At 35.4% G+C, this 22,678-nt stretch overlaps 1 protein-coding gene across 1 annotated transcript in view; it reads left to right on the top strand.

Moving 5' to 3' along the window:
• Positions 1-22,678, top strand: part of SELENOF (selenoprotein F) — a 37,272-nt gene that overhangs the window by 2,312 nt on the left and 12,282 nt on the right. The window contains 1 exon segment of the mRNA XM_007463273.1: positions 6,920-7,087. Coding sequence (XP_007463335.1) covers positions 6,920-7,087 — 168 coding nt within the window.

Here is a 22,678-nt window from a genome sequence, read left to right as displayed (position 1 = left end):
AGTGCATCCAAGTCATCTTTCTCAAACTTAGGTCAGTCATTGTTAAAACTCCTCAATGGCTCTCAGTTGCTTTTAAGTTGAAGTCTATCTTCAATGTGCCTTAACAGGACCTCTTTGACCTAGTACTTGTTTGTCTCTCCAGGCTTAATTCCCAGCATTTACTTCTACTGGGAGAGCAAAACGGTAGAGGTGGAAAATTGGGGTCATTTTAGTACCTCTCACATACCATGTTCTCTCTCACCAGACCTAAAGTAAGGTATTTAGATAAAATGCAAGGCTTAACTTACATCCCATTTCCAGATTTGCAAAGTCTTATATACCCTCTCCCTTACATATTCTGTCGTCATACATACTGCTGTATTACAGATTCACAACTGCACCAAAGCTCTGTGTGTGGTTTGTATCTCTCCATTCCCATGCCGAGTGTAGCCAAAGAGAATACAGGGGCAACTTTTCTTTTATATATTGTTTTATTTTGCCTCACGTGTACATTTAAATCCCTCAGAGGTTTGAAAGGCCTTCCAGTTCATTAGTGTTTGTGTCATTAAGATATCTGTAGTAGGTTATGTAGAACAGTGATGAACCCCACCCACTCCAACAAATACATAATGACTGAAAATATTTAGAAAGGGTGGTCTGAGCAATTCACCTTTTTGTTGAACTGTTTTAACTTCTCTAAAGCTTACTGCTGTCTCTTTCTTCTGTAATGACTAGTGTTTTTAAGAAAAGAAGGCAATAAAATCTTGAAAATGAAAAGAGAAGTACAGAGGACTGTTGGAAAAACTCTTAAGATATTAGAAAAACTGCATTTCACAGTTAGCCTGAGGGGGAAGAAAGGCCAGGTGGAATAAGTAGCTGGCAGTAATAAAAATAAGCCAAAGCTTTGGAACCTGACAAATGAATAAAAAGGGAATGAAGGAAGACTTTCTTGGTGCCCTGAGGTTGAGCTACTGGTATCGGCAGAAGACTTAGCTCCTACTTTGTTAATTCACACCTCTGAGTCCTGAGACTAAACAGGTTGAGCTTTTATTACTGTCTGTGCCTCTGAATAGCTCTAATTAAAGTTAGTAGCAACACATAGTTATCAATATTCCAGTGAGGTGACAACGGAGAGGATATAAAATGATTTAATTAAAAATACATTCTGAGTATGCTTAAGCATTAGAAAAATTTTCGTATGGCCTAAGGGAGCTGTTTTCTAGAGTGTCACAGAACTAAGTGATACGCAATTCTTCATTCAGCTCATACATATTACTTCTTTCAGAAAGACACTGTAGGGATTTCTCTGGTGGCCCAGTGGTTAAGAATCCACCTGTCAATGCAGGGGACACAGGTTCAATCCCTGGTCTGGGAAGATCCCACATGCCACGGAGCAACTAAGCCCGTGCACCACAACTCCTGAGCCTGCACTCTAGAGCCCGTGAGCCACAACTACTGAAGCCCATGCGCCTAGAGCCCATGCTCCACAACAAGAGAGTCCACCGCAATGAGAATCCCATGCACCGTGACAAAGAGTAGCCCCCACTCACCACAACTAGAGAAAGCCCGCGTGTAGCAACAAAGACCCAATGCAACCAAAAATAAACTAATTAATTTAAAAAGAAAGGCGGGCTTCCCTGGTGGTTCAGTGGTTGAGAGTCCGCCTGCCGATGCAAGGGACTCGGGTTCGTGCCCCGGTCCAGGAAGATCCCACATGCCATGGAGCGGCTGGGCCCGGCCCGTGAGCCATGGCCGCTGAGCCTGTGCGTCCGGAGCCTGTGCTCCGCAACGGGAGAGGCCACAACAGTGAGAGGCCCACATACCACAAAAAAAAAAAAAAAAAAAAAAAAAAAGAAAGGCACTGTACTGGAAGCAGTATAAAATGATTTTATGTATTATTGATTCTGAGACACCACACCCCATCCCCTACGCCTACCCCCTTTTTTTCACAAGTTAACATCTGGATTGGTCTTATTTCAATGGGTGGCACAAGTGTCAGCATTTTTGTTATTTTTAGTGGTACATACAATAATGGTGTATCATGGATTCTGTGAAAGGTGGTAGTTAATAACAGTGGTTAAGGGTTTTGAGGGCAGGCCAGGATTAGAATCTTGATGCTGCCATCTAATGTTCGTTGTATTGTCTTAAGATAGATTACCTCAATTGTCCTAAGCCTCTGTTTCCTTCTCTATAAAATGAGGATAATACCCCTTTCATAGGGGGATAAGATTAAATAGAATAATGATGTAAAGTGTTTAGCAAAGTATCTGGTGCTTTGTAAGAGCTTGCCATGATGGCTATGTTTCTGGTATTTGTTTTCATGGGGTTCGTCTGTAAACCCATGTATTTCGTCTCAGATTTGAAATACGTTCAGAATTATTACATGAGAAACCTATGAGTTTTCTGAGTAAAGACTGGTTAAGAGACAGATAATCATGTGAATGTATAAGTGTAATAAAATGTATAGCTATACCAGGCTTTTGCCTGAAAAGGTGATGTTACATTATAGTTATTAGTTTCCCAGCCAACAACCCTTATGTTTATAAAGAACTCAGTAATATCAGAAAAATAAATCAGTGACTAATGCAAAGGAGTCTCTTAGCCTGTCAATCCTACTTTGAATTGGAGAAGTCATAAACTGTTAAGTGGTTATCCCAATCATGGTTATCTCACCCATCCCTTAAAATCTATGTCTTTCTTAGAAGGGTGGCTAATTATTTTAAAATTTAGGAGAATTTCCTGGCGGTCTAGTGGTTAGGACTCCAAGCTTTCACTGCTGAGGGCACAGGTGCAGTCACTGGTCGGGGAACTAAGATCCCACAAGCCACATGGTGTGGCCAAAAATAATAATAAAACAACAATAAAATTTAATATTTGGCCTTACTGTGCACATTTAAATGCTGTTCATTAGTTTTTGATAATAAAAAGGTGGGTGGGCATAATTTATAATTTTGAACTCTCCTATATTATTTAGAATTTGGTACTTACCTATGAAGTGCTTAAAAATATGTTCTGATGTTCTTAGATTCAGTGCCTTAAGTCTTCAAAACCAATGATATAAGAGAAAAATGTAGTTCACTCATGGAACTCAAGATACTTTCTAGGGCTTCCCTGGTGGCGCAGTAGATAAGAATCCACCTGCCAATGCAGGGGACATGGGTTCGATCCCTGGTCTGGGAAGATCCCACATGCTGCGGAGCAACTAAGCCCGTGCTCCACAACTACTGAGCCTGCGCTCTAGAGCCCATGAGCCACAACTACTGAAGCCTGCGTGCCTAGAGCCTGTGCTCCGCAACAAGAGAAGCCACGACAATGAGAAGCCTGCGCACCGCAACGAAGAGTAGTCCCCGCTCACTGCAGCTAGAGAAAGCCGGCGCACAGGAACAAAGACCCAACACAGCCAAAAATTTTAAAAACATAAATAATAAATTTATTTTAAAAAATTTAAAAGATACATTATATCTCCCCTACGCTTACCTCTATCCCATGTCTAATATAATGACTTAAAGATAAGTAGTGTTTTGTAGTTTTTAAGTGTGCTTTCACAGTGGAAGGTGGGAATAATTCTAAAATTTATTAAGTACTCACTGTGTACTGGGCAGGATACAAGATGCTTTCTGTACTTTTTCTCCTTTAATCCCCAAAACTTTGTGAAGCAAGTGGTAATTATTCCTATTCAGAAATTAAGAAGTAAGGTTGCTCTGTGCTGATATTTGAATCAAGATGTCATCAGACTCAAATACATGTTTTGCATGTTCATGCTACCTGTCAGTAGGTGCTCAGTAAATGCCAGAATAAAACCAAGTATTATGATCCCATGATTATTCATTTGAGATTCTTGTTTAAAACATGCTTTGGTAACAATTTCTTATGTTTGTTAAGCAGTTCACAGTTTCAAAGTTATTTCATTTTTATCGCCTGTTTTAGTTACCATGGCTACAAAACAAATCACCCTAAAATTTAGTGGTGTAAAACCATTGTTTAGTTTGCTTTCAAATTTCTGTGGCTCAGCAATTCAGACAGGGCACAGCAGGATGGCTGTGTGTTCCATGGTGTCTCAGACCTCCGCCTGAGACTGAAAGACTAAAATGTGAAGGCGTTTTACTCACATGTCTAGTAGTTGATGCTGGTTGTCAGCTGGAGGCCTCAGGTGCTCTCTACATGGGCCTCTCTACATTCTCTCTGTAGTTTAGGTTACCTTACAGCATGGTGGCTAAATTCCAAAGTCGAGTATTACAGAGAAACAGATAACAGCACCTGCAAGCACTAGCCAAGCAGAGATTGTTTCCTTTTTTATGGCCTACCCTCAGAAATCATGTAGTATCCCTTCCTTTACACTCTGTTGGTCAGAACAGTCACAAGCCCCTGCCCAGGTTGAAAGGGAGGGAACATAGACTCCCACTCCTCAGTGGAGGACTGCCAGTCACACGTGGGATGATGTGTATATATTGGTGTGGCCGTCTTTGGAAAAAATAGAAATTAACCTGTGAAATTGATCAAGCAGATCACTTTACTAGTAAATAAATTACTCCAAGTGCTAGTATAGTAGCAAGAGTCTTAAGTCCCTCCCACTAGACTGGGATACTTGATCTATTTTGATATATTATGATATACAGTCCACATTTTTACTGAGATAAGGTAAAAGATGTATGTATATGGTATCAAATTAGGATGTTGACTTACTGTTAGGTCAATGGGATGATCAGCATTTTGGAAGAGTATGCCAGCAGTACTTAAAGTTTTTCACATTGGGATATGCCATTGGGTTTTAATCTGCATGATTAGTCAGCTGGTGGGCCAAATCCAGCAAGCCTTGTTTTTGTAAATAAAGTGTTGCTGGAACACAGACACCCATTCATTTATTATTGTCTGTGACTGCTTTTGTGCTGCAGTAGCTGAGTTGAGTAGTTCCAACAGAAACTCCATAGCCACCCAAGCCTGACATAATTACTACGGGGCCCTTTACATAAAATTTGCAGACCCTTGGTCTAGAAGATCAACCAGTCACAGTCAAACAATCTGAAATTCCCCCTACTTGAGGCTGTGGTTTTGACCAATTCATTTGCTTAACACACAGGAGAATTAGCACAAGTGCTGGAAATACAGAGAAATAACTTAATGCTGGCCCTTGAAAGAGTTCACAGTATTACCGGGGAATCAGACAATCCTAGATTTACATAGTACAGTGTCATGAGTGGTGCTGTTTTACAGCTGTGCATAAATTTCGTTCTCAGAAAAGACAATGGCTAAATACTGGGATCTGATTTTTTTCAGAGAAGTCTTCCTAAGAAGACTGATATACCAATCGGGTTCTTAGAAATAAGTAGAATTTAACAAGGTGGAAAAGTGTAAAAGAGCCTTAGAGTAGAAAAGTATGAGCAAATGTACATTTGAGTAGGGGTTTTATATTCTCAGGTACTATAGGAATTCATTATAGCTGAAAAGTAGAATGGGATTGGAGACATAATGAGAGATAGGAGTAGCTAACCATTTAATCCACTGAGGCAGGAAAAGATTTGAGAGCTCTTTAAGAGACAGAATTGTCAAAACTTGTTTTTTTAACAAACAAGTTAATTGACTGATTGTAAGAATGATGAAGAATGTGGAGTCTAGGATGAACTGACCGGGGCAACTAGGTGGTCAGGGAAAATGGTGTCATTTTGCCAAGATACTGAATACATTGGAAGGAATAGATTTAAGGAGAAAAGATGTTTCACTGTTGGAGAGTTTGAATTTGCAGTGTCTGTACAACATCTAAATGAGATCTCAGGTAGGCTGTTGGCTTTGGAAACTTGACACTTAAAAAGACTTGGGAGGTTTCAATAACTGAGTATTTGAAGCCATGGAAAAGATGCAGTTCTCTATAGAAAGTATGCAAAGCAAAGAGAGAGCCAAGAATAGAAATGGGAAACAACAGCATTTAAGAGATACATAGCAGAGGAAGGAGAGGGAAGGCCATGGAAGAAGCAGCTGGAGCAGAAAAGTTTTGAATGCCATTGCATTTACTGATTTTTGGCATGTTTAGCTGAGTGGTGTGGTGAGATCAGAAACCAGACTGTAGTAACAATTCAGAAATAACAGAATGTGGGGAGAGCAGTTCGAACTCTGGGTCTTGGGTACACTGAAGAGATGAGTTATCAATGAAATTAAATCCCTGTGGAGATGGCAGAAGACAGAAGTTAAAGCAGAGGTACAGGTATTGACCTTAGACAGATGTAGGTATACCACACTCACTGAGACATGAGAGGAGAATGGATAAACGAAGAGGATCGTTTTGGAAGCCTGCTTTTGCCAGTCATTCTTTTTGGTTACTTTACATAAGTCATTTCGTTTAATCTTTACTGCAGTCTATTTTATGTGGGAAGCTTCTTGCTTTATCAGTGAGGAAATTAAAACTCAGGGAGGTCATCTTGCCCAGAATCACACATCTTGTAAGTGGTGGAACTGGCACCTAAACCCCGAAGTTTTGTTTTTGATGTGCTCCCGCTCTCCCCCACTTCATCCCTTTCTGTACTCTTCCCCTGCTAGATGTGAATGAAGATAAGTTTGTAGGGTGTAGTAGGGACCTAGAAGTTAATGTTACTCCATACATCATATGAACAGCTGCTAAATTCTTAAAATGAAATGGAAACTCATTTTTCTTCAAAAGATGTGTAATATATATATCATAAAGAAATAATATATGATCTTTTTTGTTAATCCATGTTTTAGCCAAGCTGCAATATGACAGATTTTTAAGAAAAAAGTTAGTTGGGGATGTGGGAAGAACCAAAGACTCATATAAAGTATCAAAATAATTAAGAATTTGTCTCCAAATGAGGCATTTCACTAACTGTCTTTAGTGTGTTAGATTTTGACAACCCTACTTTCTCCTTTTTTGGAAGCTTTGTAATGTAAACATGAAGTTAAGGGGGGTTTTTTCCTCATTTTTTGTTTTCAGGTCTCTGCGTTCGGGGCAGAGTTTTCATCAGAGTCTTGCAGAGAGTTAGGCTTCTCCAGCAACTTGCTCTGCAGCTCCTGTGATCTGCTTGGGCAGTTCAACCTTCTTCAACTGGATCCTGACTGTAGAGGATGCTGTCAGGAAGAAGCACAATTTGAAACCAAAAAGGTATTGTTTTATAGTATCTCTCTTCCATTATATGGTTTAGTTTAGATAAGGTAAAATGTTAAATTGCTTAATCAACTTAAATATAAAGAAGTCTTTAGCTTTTACATTTTGTAGTTTTAGAAACTCAACTGATTTCTTGCAGACCCATTAGATCAATCAAAGCAAATAGGGAGGAAAAGTATGGTTACAGATTGATATACCATCCTACCATGGTTGTCCAGCAGAAGGGAAGCAGAATTACTATAGCATGCCTGGATTGTAAATCTATCCAGTCTTCCTAACTTCCGGCCACATAAAGCAGAATTACTATAGCATGCCTAGATTGTAAATCTATCCAGTCTTCCTAACTTCCGGCCACATAAAGAATAATTAATTAGATGCTTTTATTCATTTGTAATAAGAACCCATTCTTATAGTGAAATTTGAGATGAAAGTAAAGCACCTATTATCTGGCACATAATTGTCAACAATAAATTATAACTTCCTTTTTTTTAATAAATTTACTTATTTAATTTATTTATTTTTGGCTGCGTTGGGTCTTTGCTACTACATGCGGGCCTTCCAGTTGCGGCAAGCGGGGTCCACTCCTCGCCGCGGTGTGCAGGCCTCCCATTGCGGTGGCCTCTCCCGCTGCAGAGCACGGGTTCTAGGCACATGGGCTTCAGCACTTGTGGCACGCGGGCTCAGTAGTTGTGGCCCACGGACTCTAGAGCGCAGGCTCAGTATCAGTGGTGCACGGGCTTAGTTGCTCTGCGGCATGTGGGATCCTCCCGGACACAGGCTCGAACCTGTGTCCCCTGCGTTGGCAGGCAGATTCCCAACCACTGCGCCACCAGGGAAGCCCTAAATTATAACTTTTAATCTGGTTAACAAAGAATATGGTCTGTTACAATTTGCACATCTATAACTAATGTTTCCTGATACGTAATCTCACATTTAACACCTGAAAACAGCCAGGAATAGGTAGTTCTAACAGTCCAATAAAACCTGCTACTGTTTTACCCACTGTTCAGAATAATAGTAAACTTGCTCAATTTTTAAATCTTTTCATTAAACCCTTAGACTTCTTTAATTTATAAAGTAGACTGAAAAGGTCATTTATATCATCCAAATAAAGCTGACTTAATGAGGTCCCTGTGTTTGAGAAAAAAAATATTAGCATCTCTCTGCTTTGTTTCCTTTTAATATTCTCTTTCAGTTGTACTTACTGGATCCTGTTTGAGGCATTATGGTTTGTAAAGCTTTCAAATAGTAATTGTATCTTCTCATTATTAGGTAGTAAAGGTTTACTTCTAACACTGAGTACAGTTTTCTAGTTCGGTAAGAAAAACAAGCTGACAAGCTTTCACCATGTTAGTGTGCAACCAGAATTTACACTTGATTTCTCAGTTGTAAACCTGAAATTCCTGTGTCCCACAAGTGGCTTCCAAGTCTTCCATGTTTTTCATTTTCTTGGTTCACATATACCAATGATATATTTTAATGTTTAGAAGATTTCCATACATATAAGTTAGTCTTATTGCAAGTAAATAAAATCTAAACAAGTTTTTAAAACTTTATTTTAAATAAATAGATTTAAGACCTAGACCTAACTAGTTTAGTAGGACCCTTCCCTCTTGTTCCTTGTTTCGTTTTATCAATGACATATTCACATAGGGCAAATTGCTGAAGTGTGTTTCATCCTCTCATCTTTAAGCTATTATTCTGTGGTCTGTACAACTGCTCAACTAACAATGATTATTTGTGAGACACCAAACTTACAAGGATTGAATAACAAGGGGTGTTTTATAATAAATAATCTTTATCACACACCCGCTTTGTAATTAAGGGTAAGTTGAGAAAGTCTGCCCTTTGACTGATACCAGATGTGCCTAAACTGTAAACCAAGTGCATATAAAAGCTTTTACTAATTGCCCCTTTAGTAATTCTTTATAATATTACCAGTTTTATGGTATAATTTTTTTTGTTTTTTTGCCATGCCATGTAGCATGAGGGATCTTAGTTCCCCAACCAGGGATGGAACCCGAGCCCTCTGCAGTGGAAGCACGGAGTCTTAACCACTGGACCACCAGGGAAGTCCCTGTGGTATAACTTTAGTGGAACCAAACTTCAGTCACACACTTCACAAATTCATTATATTCCTTTTCAGTTTTCATTATTAACTGAGCTATGTATTGCTTCTTCAGCAATAATAGTAGGCAAGTAGTCCACCATTTAATATATGCCTAACTAATTACAAACTGAAATGATTATTATATGTCAGTGCAAGTGAGCCTGTATCCTAATGTACCTTTTATACTGTACCCATTGTTTTTTTCTTAAGTCCTTGCCCATAATCTGTTAAGATGTACTTCTCATTAAGCATTTGCTAGCACAGTGTTGTACAAAATAAATGAATGTTTTTTTTTTTAAATAAGCCTAGTGGAACTAGAACACTTAAAATAGTACTGGAAGTATAAAAGTAAAGCATGTCAGGCAAGCCTCCATTTAGATGCAAAATGCATTCAGGTATAGAAGTGGTACTTGATTTAATCTGTACAGTATTGCTCTCTGGATTATTGGTACATAATTATAGGTAACAATATATATAATAGTTTTTCTATCTCATTCAACTCTGGCTTAAGGCTTAATTTTGAAATTATAGTTTAATTTAGTCCTACTTTAATAAAAGTAAAAATATGCAGTATGTAGACTAGTGCCTTACATCAAAAATATTAAAAATACTTAAACATGACCGTGTGTGTGTGTGTAAATCATTGGGAATATAAATTCTTTAGAAGAGAAAAATTGTAGTTTATATGCAAGAATGTTTTGGCAATTTATAACAAAGAAATGTTCCTGAGTATTCATTTTAGTTCTTGCTTAGTTGCATGCTTTATAGGTCTGTCCAGGGATGAGGCTAATCATTTTTCAAATGTTTACTCATTCAACAGGCTGGATTTAGCCTTTGATAGGCAGAAGCATAAAATTTGCTGTTAAAAAAAAAAAAAACCTTATTCATAATAAATGCAGAAAATGTCTTCAGAATCCCTTATTCTGCAAATAGATATTCCTTTATTATTTTTATTTGGTCTTATTTCTCTTCCCCCACCCCCCATTTTGATCATAAAGAACCTAAGTAAGCATCACAAATATTACCTAGAAGGAGATTTTTTTGTAAGCTATTTTACTACTGTTTTAACTAGTTTTGCTCATAAATACATACCTAGGTACAGTTTACAAACATTAGTAAGCATGTTGACTGAATTATGAGGAGCATTCTAATTTGTAGCTTAAAGTAAAAAAAGGTAAACTAATGAAAGAAAAAAATATTTAACTCTTGGTGCTATTAATATTTACTAAGTAGGATAAGTGACTTCAGATTTTTATATATAGAATCTTAAGATGGAATGGGAGGGACCATTCTTCTTTTCACTACTGACTGACTTTTGCCTTGTGGTGGGAAAACATAGTATTGATAACAGCCAGTTCCTAAGTCTTGTATCTTATAGCTTTTCCCACCAGAAAAGGACTAATTCTTCCCCATTTACAATTTTGAAGTATTTTAGACAAGGACTGTTACTAGCTCAAGTTGGGTCACTAACCAGTTATTAGCTAGGATTATGGAATAATGTAAGAACCTTTAGCTGCCACACTAGCTATGTGGAAAGTTGCACTAGGGAGCAGGTGGATGAAGCAGCTCTTAGGTAAAGAACAGGCTATTTTTTTTTTTTTTCCTCAATTACTAGAGTAAATCACTTCTCCTTGAGCTATTTTAAAGATTTAGCTCAAGTGTCCCTTATTCTGGGAACTCTTCCCCAATTTCTCCTCCTTACTCACTGCCCTTGGCCCTTCCAAGTTATGTTAGCTACACCTCTGTATTCCCAAAGCACCTGAGGATACCCTTGATTTGCACTTACCACCACTATATTGTATCTGTTGTTTGGCTTTTTTTTCTCTCCCAGTGTTTCATGCTCTTTGAAGTATGGAACTATGTTTTATGTTTCTGAATCCCCAGCCTTTAGCTTACAGTATTTCATAAGTTTTTGTCCTTGAATAAGGCTGTTTTTACTAAGAACAAGTTAAAAAAGGTCATTTTTTAAAAATTATGTTGAAAATATACTTGAACTTTGTAGATGCTTGTTAAATACCTTTTTCATGTATTTCACTTATATATCCTAAATATAAAAAATAAGAAAGTTTGTCTTCATGATTTCAGTCATCTATTAGTAACACTAATTGTTCATCTAACTATAAATATAGAATTTTCATTTCTGTATTTTACTTATAAGGATACCATAAGCTTCCCAAATCTATCTAAAAAAAGAGATGTTAATAGCACAAATTTTTAGTGTTCCCAGTCTGATCACAAACATTAATAGATACTTTTTCAAGGAGTACATGACCATCCAGTTAAAAGAGTTTCCTGGGATTTTCCTGTGAGAACAATCAAATAATTTTGATTCTGTTAAGAATTTTTTAACTTCTCTTTTCTAAGGGTTATAAGATTAAATGTAGTATTTCAATAAATGGGTTGTTTTTCTCATATTTTTATAATCTTCCCAGTTCTGTGAATTTGAACTTAATGTTGTCAGCTAGCTGCTTTTTTTTCCCTGTCTCATTTAACTTTTCATATCTTAATGATTTCAGCTTCTTCCAGACATTGTTACTGTAGAACTTCTGTATTTCTCCTTAGTTATATGCCCCTATTTCCTTAGCTAGTACCTGTTCTTTTTAAGATCTTATAGTCCCAATGCTTTTTTCTTCTTTCAGATTATTTTTATTTAATTGTTTTTTAGTACTTTCTATTCTTTTGCGTTCATACCTACTTTCTCTCTGAACGTTTGGCTGCTTACCGAACCAGAGTACCTTTTGGGAGAAAAGAATCCAGTTAGCGGAATTACTTATATATATGAACCAATAAGCAACTTATTTCAACTTAATTTGCTGTTCATTCAGTCTTGATTGTATTGGGGGTGGAGGGGGCAGTTTAGAGTAGTGCTTAAGAGCACAGGCTCTGAAACCAAACTACCTAGGTTCAGATCCCCTGCTACTCAAGCTGGTAACTTGGACTAATTACTTATCACTCTGTGCCTGTTTCCTCATTTATAAATTAGGGGTAATAATAGTTCCTATATCCTAAGGTGGTTTGAGGATTAAATAAGTTAATATACATACACTGCTTAAAATAATGCCTGGCATATAATAATTACCAGGTAAATACTTGGGGCTGGTGGTGATGACAGTAATAGTGTAGTATCTGATTTGCTGATGAAGAAAAAACAAGAAACAGCAAATTTGGAGAACTCAGAGGATAGCATAATAATTATTGCTATTGGAAAAATAGGGTAAAAGAAAATAGGTAAGAGATATAACATGAACTATTAGATTTGCCAGTAATAAAAATTTGGAACAAAATTTTCTATTATTCCACTTTCAAGCTCTTGGATCAGTTGAATCAAGAAGAAATATCTTATGATAAAATAATTAGTAGTATGAAAACTTTGACCATTTGTAATTACTTGCTTATGTGCAGCAAAATACAGAATTATGTCAAACATAACCCTAGATTTCAACTTTTTGAGTCCTTGGTTGACACATTTTTAATAAGGAAAATACTGCAAATTTGTACTTTAAAAATGTGTAGCATTTTGATCATTTTTGAATGCCATATGAAAGATTGCATTTGAAGAGAAAAGGTTTTGCTACTAAAAAATATTCAAAACCATTGATAAAGTGGAGCTCAATTTTTAATCTAATACTTAGTAACAGATTTCAAAGTTTTAAGAAAATTTCGAAGAGAAAAACTTAGAAGTGAATTTTTTTTTTTAAACTCTACAGATTGAGAAGACATTTCTTTTGTTTGAATTTTGGAACATCTTGGTCTTATTCACAGAATATCAGTAGAAACCTAGGCTGCAGATCACCAAATTATACCATTACTGGTTCTGTAAAATACCTCAGCAGTTCAGGTATTTGATAAAAGGATTTTATTTCCCTTAAAAATCTTCAGTTTTGTTATAATAATTACATTGACTCAGCTTTAAGTGTTTATATTTTACTTTGGTTATGTACTAAAGTGGTTTACCTATGTTATCTATTTCATCCTGACAACAGTTCTATAAGGTAAATACTATTACCCCTATTTAACAGAAGAGGAAACTAGGGTGTAATGTGCCCGATGTTACCCAGCAAACTGGTGCCAGAACCTGGCTTCATCTCAAGTCTCTGTGACTCCAGAGCCCCAAGTTTTTAAACATCGACACTGTTTTGCCTCTCATCTTGAAAATCTTAATAGTAATACCTACTTCACAGAGTTACTGTAGGAAAATGAATGAGTTAAATGTAAAACACCAGACAGGCTTTCTGAGGGTCTGCCCCTTTTGCATTTATATTTAACAAATTTAATACACAGTCCCATTACTAGTTTCTGTTTAAAATTACCAAATCTTTACTCCTCAGTTTACCACAGACTTTAATGGCTTCCATTACTTGGTGTTTTTGAAGAATATGTTAATGAGTTTGGCTTTATTGAAGGCCCAACCAAACATTTTAAGTAAGTCACATAATTTTTCTTATTTCTGATAAAAGAACATTGAAACATTTTGTTATTTTCAATTTACATGGAAATTCTGTAGCCAGCTTTAGAGTAATTTAAGTCAACTTAAACAGCATTATGCAAAACAGTGGCAAATTTTAAGCTTTAGCCTATCAAAAGCAGAATGCTACTGTGTCTAAAACATAGAAGGATGAAATGGAGGTTAAGCTAACTGCGTGAAATTGTAGTTGCTAAAGAAATTTCACAGTTGCTTAAAATAGCTTCAGTTTTGTAGTGTCGGTAGCATCAAATACATGAATTGATTTCTTCAAAGGAAACAAATATAATTCAACAGATTATTCTAATTATAATATAAAAACATTGTCCAGAAAGAAGCTTTAAAAAAAAAAAACAGATCTGAGTAATGTTTGGCAACAGTTCAAATTCAGTGTGAGAATCACTAAGACTCCTGAGTAGCAACAGTAGTAAATAATGGCACAAATATTTACTTAATAATAATAGCTACTAACATTCATTAAGTTCTTATAATATGAAGGTGCTGTTCCAAGACTTTACATAAATTAACTTGTATAATCCTCACAACAGCTCTATGAGGTAACTACCATTATCATCTCCATTTCATAGCTGAGTCTGGGGCATGGAGATCTTGCCTAAAGTCATACAGCTAACAAGTAGCAATAAACATGTGTCATATATTTGTGTAACAAAAGTTTTAAAGTTTCTTTTGTGCAGTTATTCAGTGGACTGAAAATATTATTTAAATTTATTTTTTATATTTTCTAGATGTGGCATTTCTCTGCCTTTAATATGAAAACTAAATGTAGTTGATTTTTTTAGGTATTTACAAATCAGGATCAGCTTCTATGTAAGCATGTTAAAACATTCTGTCACCTTTGCAGATTGTAATATTTAAAAGGGAAATAAATCCTTAAAGTAATCCATAATCTATCTACAGGCTGTCTTACAACAGCATTTCCTAGACATACCTACCTCAGAGTCAAAATAAACTTTCTGTTTATATATTGAATATTACTTCTTACTATAGGTTCTGAGAATGCCAAAATAAGACAATAGTCACTGTCCTGGAGGAGATGAAGAAATAGACATGGAAATTGGACTACTAGAATGCAGTTGGTAGGATATTCTGTTGGGCTAAAGCATAATATCCAATGTTATAGCTGCTTAAAAAAATTAGAAATAAAAAATAAATAAAAGTTTGAAGGAGGAAGGAATCAATAAATCTCTTAAAGTTGGCATAATCAAGAACTATAGATAGAATCATATTAATCACTATGGAAGTGACCAGTAGAAGAACTAAAAACAGTTTAAAAGTTACTGAATGAAATAGGAGATAAAGGAAAATTTTTACTTCTTTTATACTCTTCTGTACTGTTTCCTTTTATTATTTTTCCAGATGCATTGATTCTTTCAAAGATTCAGTGAGATGTGTGCTGTAAACAAAATATGTAGTATGAAAGCACGTAAAAGGAAGGGTATAACCATTTGACAGGCCAGGTAAATGTTACCACTTGCTTATGTAGAAGTTGATGCTTATAATAAGTTGGAAAATAATTAGGAGAAGGTCGTCTCTGGCAGAAGGAAAAGTAAATGCAAAGATACAGGGTCATCATGAGAGAGATGGCTGTCTAAAATAAATCAGATAGCTTATTATGAGGAGAGATAACGATAGGTAATTAAGTAGGTCCAGTGTGCCTTGATAAGAAGTTTGGACTCTATCCTATAGTCAGGGGACAAAATATAAGGATTATAAACGGTGAATTGACATCAGATTTGTATTTTAATAACTTTCGTTGGTGTTGTGAATGATACTTGACAGGACAGAGGGAAATACTGTTGCCAGAAAAAGAACTTAGATTGCCAGTTTCCAGAGGCAAGATACAGGGGCTTAAGCTAACACACTGGTAGTAAAAATGGAGAAGGGACAGATCTGAAATAGATTTAGGCAATAAAACTTACAGGATTTATTGACTGACTGGATTGGAATGGGGAAGGGATGAGTGAGGATGCTTTCCAGTGTTCTTATTTGAGAAACTGCTAACCCCAACATAAGTCTGCAAAGGACTTCCATCTAACTACAAGGTAGCCCCTTAAGGCGATGGTGGTGGATGGGAAAAGGGACAGCAACAGAGGATAATTTTTAATATAGCATACAACCCTTAGCTCCAAACTGCCTTTTCAATTTTCTTTTTGAAGAAATAAGTGTTAAGTTTTAATTTAGCAGGCCATGAATTTTATCTGGTACCATAGTCAATTCTAAAATAGATAGTATACTTGTCAAAGAGTGCACAAAAACTAAAATGTGGAATGGCCTAGTTCTTTTGTTCTAATTTCATATTGTTGCTCTTAATTTTTGTGTACTGTTTAACTTTTGGATTATTATGGCTTTTTTTTGTATCTGTTCTTAAAGTTAAAATATATTAGGTGATTAATTTTAATAGAATAAAACCATTTGAGCCAACTCTTGTTTTTTATTTCAGATATTTGTAGCCTTCCTTAAAGATAATAATAATTGCCCCTTTTTTTATGACAGTGTTCAGTATTGGAGTGGTCGTGGGAACACTAACACAAAGAATTGAATTCTCTTTTGAAAAGCAGGTTTTCCTGCCATATATGGCACTTTCATGTACATTTTTTGAGGCTATTGAACGGTTGGATATTGAACTGAATTTTAACAGGATCTCAGTTTTTCAAGTTAACAGGGATATATGTTATAATTTTCAAACATTTAGGAGCAAAAATACATTGAATTTTTTTTACCGTTTTCTTTACTTACACATGTTACCAAGGGGCTAATTGGTTTTATTTTCAAAACTGCTTACTAAGATAGTCAAGCTTAGGGTCATTTTTACCATTCTTTGGATATTTTGGCCTCAGGACATATAGTGGCATTGTGTCAAGTTATTTCTTTATATTGTGTGATATTCCCTAGGTATTAGTAGGATTGAATACATTGTTCCCAAATGATACCCTGAATTATTCATACTTGTAGCTGAAGTATGTATAGGAATGTGTGTGTGTCTGTATCTGTGGGTATATTTGTTTCCAGGTGAAAGTCGAATAGTTACAGTCTTAACCTCTTGCTGATAAAATTCTCTTTGTTTTAGGTATATATACAAATTCTACTTCTTTTTTTTTTTTTTTTTTTTTCGGTGCCTCTCGCTGTTGTGGCCTCTCCCGTTGCAGAGCACAGGCTCCGGACACACAGGCTCAGCGGCCATGGGGCACGGGCCCAGCCGCTCCGCGGCATGTGGGATCTTCCCTGACCGGGGCACGAACCCGCATCCCCTGCATTGGCAGGCAGACTCCCAACCACTGCGCCACCAGGGAAGCCCCAAATTCTACTTCTTATCACAGTATTGAAAGAAGCCTCGTTCTTTTTTTTCTCAAATTTCATAGTTGAAATGGTCTAATTTACATTGTGGTGATGTCAGAGGAACATTTTTATTTTATTTTATTTTTGTACATTTTCATTGAGCTTTTTAGTGGAACAGTAATTGTATCCTTATGGAAAGATTCCGCCAGTGTACTCCTACCTTCTTTAGAGCCTAATTTAAATTAAGGTAGATGTTACCTTGCTTGTTTCTAGTTTTCTCAATCTCAAGTCAGACACGAGATTCAAAGAAGAATAGCAATTTAATAGTGTAGTGGAATAAGTTTTAAACTTAGGGATCTTCCTTAGGCACAGTTGTTTTATATTTTTTCAGCGCTTGGTAGAAAGTACCTAAAAATGAATAGTTTACTCTCAGGGGTATAATATTAGAGCATTATTTACCAGCTTGGTTTGCTAAAATTGTAAAACCCAACTTATTTCCCTATTCTTCCATATTCATTCATCGTTCCTATGCAAGAATGCCATCAGTCAGTGTGTGTATGAAAATGTTAATAAATACACTATTTGCTTTATACACTTAAGGTGACAAACTAAAATCTTGACAAAAGCTTACTGTAAGATTGCAAACTATTTAGTACCCTGGTTATTTGTCCATGTGTAATTGTAGCTTTTTGTTTCTATCACTATAGGCACTTTAAAAAATAAAAATCACAAAATACAGGAATGACCTTGATAAATAATGAATTAAAATTTAAAACATCACCAGATCACTAGACGTAGTTTTAGATAGAAACATTTTCCCTGAGAATTAACTGACTAAATTTTGCTAAAAAAAAATAGCTTCTGCATGATGTGTTGATATTTTTCCTCTACCAGATGTATGTGAAAGGAGTAAAGTTGACTTTAAGAAATTACACTGGATATAATTAATGTTTAAAGAGTGGCTCACACATACTTGAACATATAATAGGTTTTCATTTAAGATCTCTAAATAATACCTAGCTTTCATCATGTTATAGCCATACTTACTTATTTTTAAATTCCTACATTTTATTTAAGAGCAAGCCTTCAGAAGACGTATAAAATATTTACTCCTCAGATCTGAATTTGTTCAGCAGTCAAAATTTTTCCTTTTTTCCACCTAACATTAGATCATTTTCATCATATTGCTACTTAATATTCAAAGTTTTTCAGTTTTTTCCTAAAGTTTTGCTTTAAATAAAAGAGGATTTCAAAAATAAGAACGTATGGCTGCAAGCAATACTTCATATGAGAAGAAAAAGAGTATTGCAGCATTTGTCTTGCTCTGGTCAGTGTTTACCTGGTTTACCTTTTAGAATTAATTTGGTTAGTCTCTTGAGCAAAAGCCTCTACTGTTTGATTGTTCTGTAATTTTTGCCTCATTAATAGTTGAGTATAGTCCAAGGCACCCCTTGGCTGCCCTTTACAGTCACTTGGGTAGCTTTAAACGTAGTAATATTAATTAAAATACTGATGCCTAGATCTCAACCCAGCTATCCTGATTTACTTGGACTGGGGTGGGTTCCAGGGATCAGTAATTTTCAAAATCTTCTCAGGTAATCCAAGTATACAATAAGGGTTGAAAACACTGCTCTAAGGTCATTTGAATTTGAAAGCTTGAGAAATTTTGAAGTGGCTATTGTAGTAACAGAGGAACAATGAATGATAGCCCGAATAGGCTATCAGGGCTACCTAAAGCTCTGTGAAAATGGGTGCACGCCTTAAACATAATCAATAGTGTGAAAGGAAATATTATAATATTCACTATTCTTACTAATTGAGCATCTAAAGAATCCAGGCGTTTTGCATGGACAAAAGACAAAAATTGTCTTTTTTTTTTTTTTTAAACTCCATTTAGCAACTGTAGAAGGTAGGGAATATTTCTTGTTCAGACAGTAAACTGAAGCTCAAAGAGAATGACTTGCTGCCTGTAAGTCACAGAACCAGAATTGGACCGGCATACACATTTGATTTTATAACTTAAGCTCTTTTCACTGTACCTTAAAATATAAACTGAGGTATATGAACATTTTTAATAGTTTGAGCAAAAATCAATTCAAATTGGGTAACACCAAACTAGAAGTGGTTAGGAGCGCCCCACCAACAGGAATTAGGGACAAAACTTATGGAGAAGATGCAGAAACAAAGCAAGGAAATTTTTTGATTGGCTATAGCTTAAGTGGTTGCCTTTTTTGGGAAAGGCTAGTTGGCTGTTTGTGATTGTTTATTTTAGTTTTTATTTCTTAACTTTGAAGCATTAATAGGCTTAGGTTTGGGTTTGGTTACATAGGCTGCTAATGCCCTAGAACCACCTCAGTGTGATGGCCTCCTTGTTTAATTTAACAATACCATGCTGTATGAAAATTTGATATTTAGTGTGACTTAGTTTAAATAATTAGGTATTTCAAGATTTTCTTACTGTCATGTTTCTTCAGAGCCATGGATGTCATCACCAACAGAAATATATTAAGTGCTCAGTATTGGAAAGTAGTAGAATATTTCTGACTTGGACCAGGTTTACAGATTTGTTGGGATGGTGATGGTATGATGGTGGTAGTAAAAGTTAACAAATACAACACTTTAAAAAAATTCTTTAGAAAATTTACATAACTCATATGTGTTGCCTTTGTTTGGTGTTATAAATTAACTTATCTAGGAATCTAGCTATTTGGTAGAAAACAGCATAGACCAATTTTTTGTCTTGCTGTTAATCTGATCCATTTTATAGCAATATAGTTAGACTTATAGCAAAGTTATCACCACAAAGTAAAGGTTTTGGCCTTTTTCTATATGGGAAAACCTCATTATAAGCCTTATTAAAATTTTATAACAAGAGGTTGGTCAGGTGGTAAAAAATCATTATATTCCAAAAGTAAATTATCAGGGAAGTCTTTCAACAATGAAGGGAGTACATTGTCCCAAAATATTAGGAAAATATATGAATTGTACAGAATTTAAAATTAAGATAGGTATAAATAATAATCATGGTAATGCTTAAAATACATTTTTTAATTGCAAAAAAATTAGCTAACTACAAAGCTGAAATTTATTTTAAGAATAATAAATTTAAAATCACTTATTTTTAAATGAGAGGGAAATTAGCATATTCAAAAACCCTGTTACAAATAAGGTAAATTAGTTATAGAGCTGAAGTAGTTAGATATTTCTACTTCCCACCCAGAGGACACTATGAGACGTTTAGGAAAACTAGCAGTAATGAGTAATATGGAAATAGGTGTGAATTCCCAAGGGGCAAATTCAGTTTTGTGCATCATTTTCATATTTTTCTAAAGGTATCAGTATATTTCCATTATTATGTTCCAATACCATAAAGGTATTCCAATATTTCCAATGGAAATAATTCCATTTCCATAAATTATTTGGGCTAGTATAATATGATCCTAATGGAATAGTGCCTAGAGTTAGATTGTCTATACAAATAAGGCTTCTCTAACACATATAGAAAAGAGGCCTACCAACTTGGTATCAAAAATATAAGCTTGCTATATAAAAGTTATACAACTTGTTGCTTCTTTGATTTTTCTTCTTTTGTTATTTTTCCACAGATGTTTGAAGGTCAGCATTTTTGTATGATGTTACTTTAAAAAGTAAAAATGCTAAAGGTGAAATTCAAGGAAATTTCAAGTTTTAACCTTTTTTAATCCTTTCATACTTCATGCCCTTGATAAATTCTAAGTAGCATATATTTCCTTGTATATGAATGTATGTGTTGCCAAAGATGCTTATGATTACTTTATAAGGCATTGAAAATTTACCACAATTTGTAGTTAATTTACCATATTTATTCACCATGAAGAACAAATGTTTTCCTATGAACACTACAAATCATAAATAAAATGCCAAACTAGCATCACAAATTAATGCTTTTAGAATTTGATTTTAATAATGTTAGGCAGCTTTGAGTTACATTTTCTTTTTGTTTACCCTGGACTGGAACTAAGCATAATCTACAAAGTATGTGAAAGGAACTTGAAATATTTTTAAAGTTACACAATGAAAAAAGAGTCATTTAATTCCGTTAAATGAACAGTTCTGTCCATTCAGCACACACATATTGAACAACAGCTTTGTGTCCAGTTCTGGGGGGGAATTATAAGACATTTCCTGTCCACAGTCAAGTTATAGGATATTTATAGTACATTATGATAAGAGCAGAATTCTGTGGAAGTTTACTAGGAAAGTCCCTAACAGAGAGTAGGAGGTCAACAAAAATTTTCCTTGACAAGCTCACATCTGAGCTGCCTATTTCTAATATTTTTAATTAATCAGTTCGTGTTTTGTGGTGCAGAGAATGGGTTACAAGTGTGCTAGGATACTGACTCCTTGGGTCAACCAAATGGAGACTGGGGTGAGCAAGGGCCCCAGGCTAGTCATTTCCAGTTATAAGCAGCCACCTCCTTTTACCCCAGTACTGCAATTATTACCGTTTTCAGTGTGTCATGATATGAAGAATTTTGGGAAACGGTGTAGAGAAATGCCATCGTACTTCCAGGTAATGGAATCTCCACTTAAAGTTTCCAAGGGATCATAAACTTGGAAATAAAAGATAAATCTAATAACCAAATTTTAATATGGCCTTATATTTTTTATTTTCTTAATTCTGGTAAAATATACATAAAATTAAATATTTTAACTTTTTGAGTGTTCAATTCAGTGACATTAAGTACATTCACATTGTTGTCCAGCCTTCATCACCATCTATCTACAGAATTTTTTCATCTTCCCAAGCTGAAACACAGTTATTAAACAATAACTCCCCACTCCTCGCCCCCCAATGCCTGACAACCATCATTCTACTTTCTGTCTCTGAATTTGACTGCTTGAAGTACCTCAATAAGTGGAATCAAAAAGTATTTATCCTTTTGTGGCTGCCTTATTTCTCAGCATAATGTTTTCAAGGGTCATCCTTGTTATAGCATGTGTCATAATTTCCTTCCTTTTTGAGGTTGAATAGTACTATTCTGTTGTATGTATATACCACATTTTGTTTAGCCATTCATCTGTCAATAGACATGTAGGTTGCTTCCACCTTTTGGCTATTGGGAATAATAATTGGTATATGAATAAGTATTCCAGTCCCTGCTTTCAGTTCTTTTGGGCATATACCTAGAAGTGGAATTGCTGGATCATATAATTCTATTTTTAATTTTTTAAGGAACCACCATTCTGTTTTCCACAGCAGCTGCACCGCTTTACATTCCCAACAGCAGTGCACAAGGATTCAATTTTCTCTACATCCTCGCCAACCGCTTGTTGTTTTCTGTTTTTTTTGATAATAGCCTCTAATGAGTGTGGAGTAGTATCTCATTGTGGTTTTGATTTAATTTCCCTAATGATTAGAGATGTGAAACATCTTTTTATGAGCTCATTGGTAATATGGCTTTATACTTTTAAAGATTTGGGGCGGGGGGGTGTCTAACCAAGATTAACCAAATCTTATTTAAAAATCTTAGAGATCATCAGAGTTCTTAATCTGAAATCCATCAGTGGTTTCAGAGTACATGAGTAGCCTGAATTAAAGCAAATTCCATCAGACTCTCAGTATCTGTGCCCCTCAAAAACTTAAGAAATTTATTGACCTACCCACAATCACCAATGTTTTTTTTAAAAGTCTTTTTTTTTTTTTTTTTTTTTTTTGCGCAGGCAGAGTCCTTCTGCT

Source organism: Lipotes vexillifer, unplaced genomic scaffold (genome assembly GCF_000442215.2).
Source record: "Lipotes vexillifer unplaced genomic scaffold, Lipotes_vexillifer_v1.1 scaffold1629, whole genome shotgun sequence".
NCBI lineage: Eukaryota > Metazoa > Chordata > Mammalia > Artiodactyla > Lipotidae > Lipotes > Lipotes vexillifer.
Note: the sequence above shows the minus strand (reverse complement) of the source record. Positions and strands in the feature narration are given on the sequence as shown.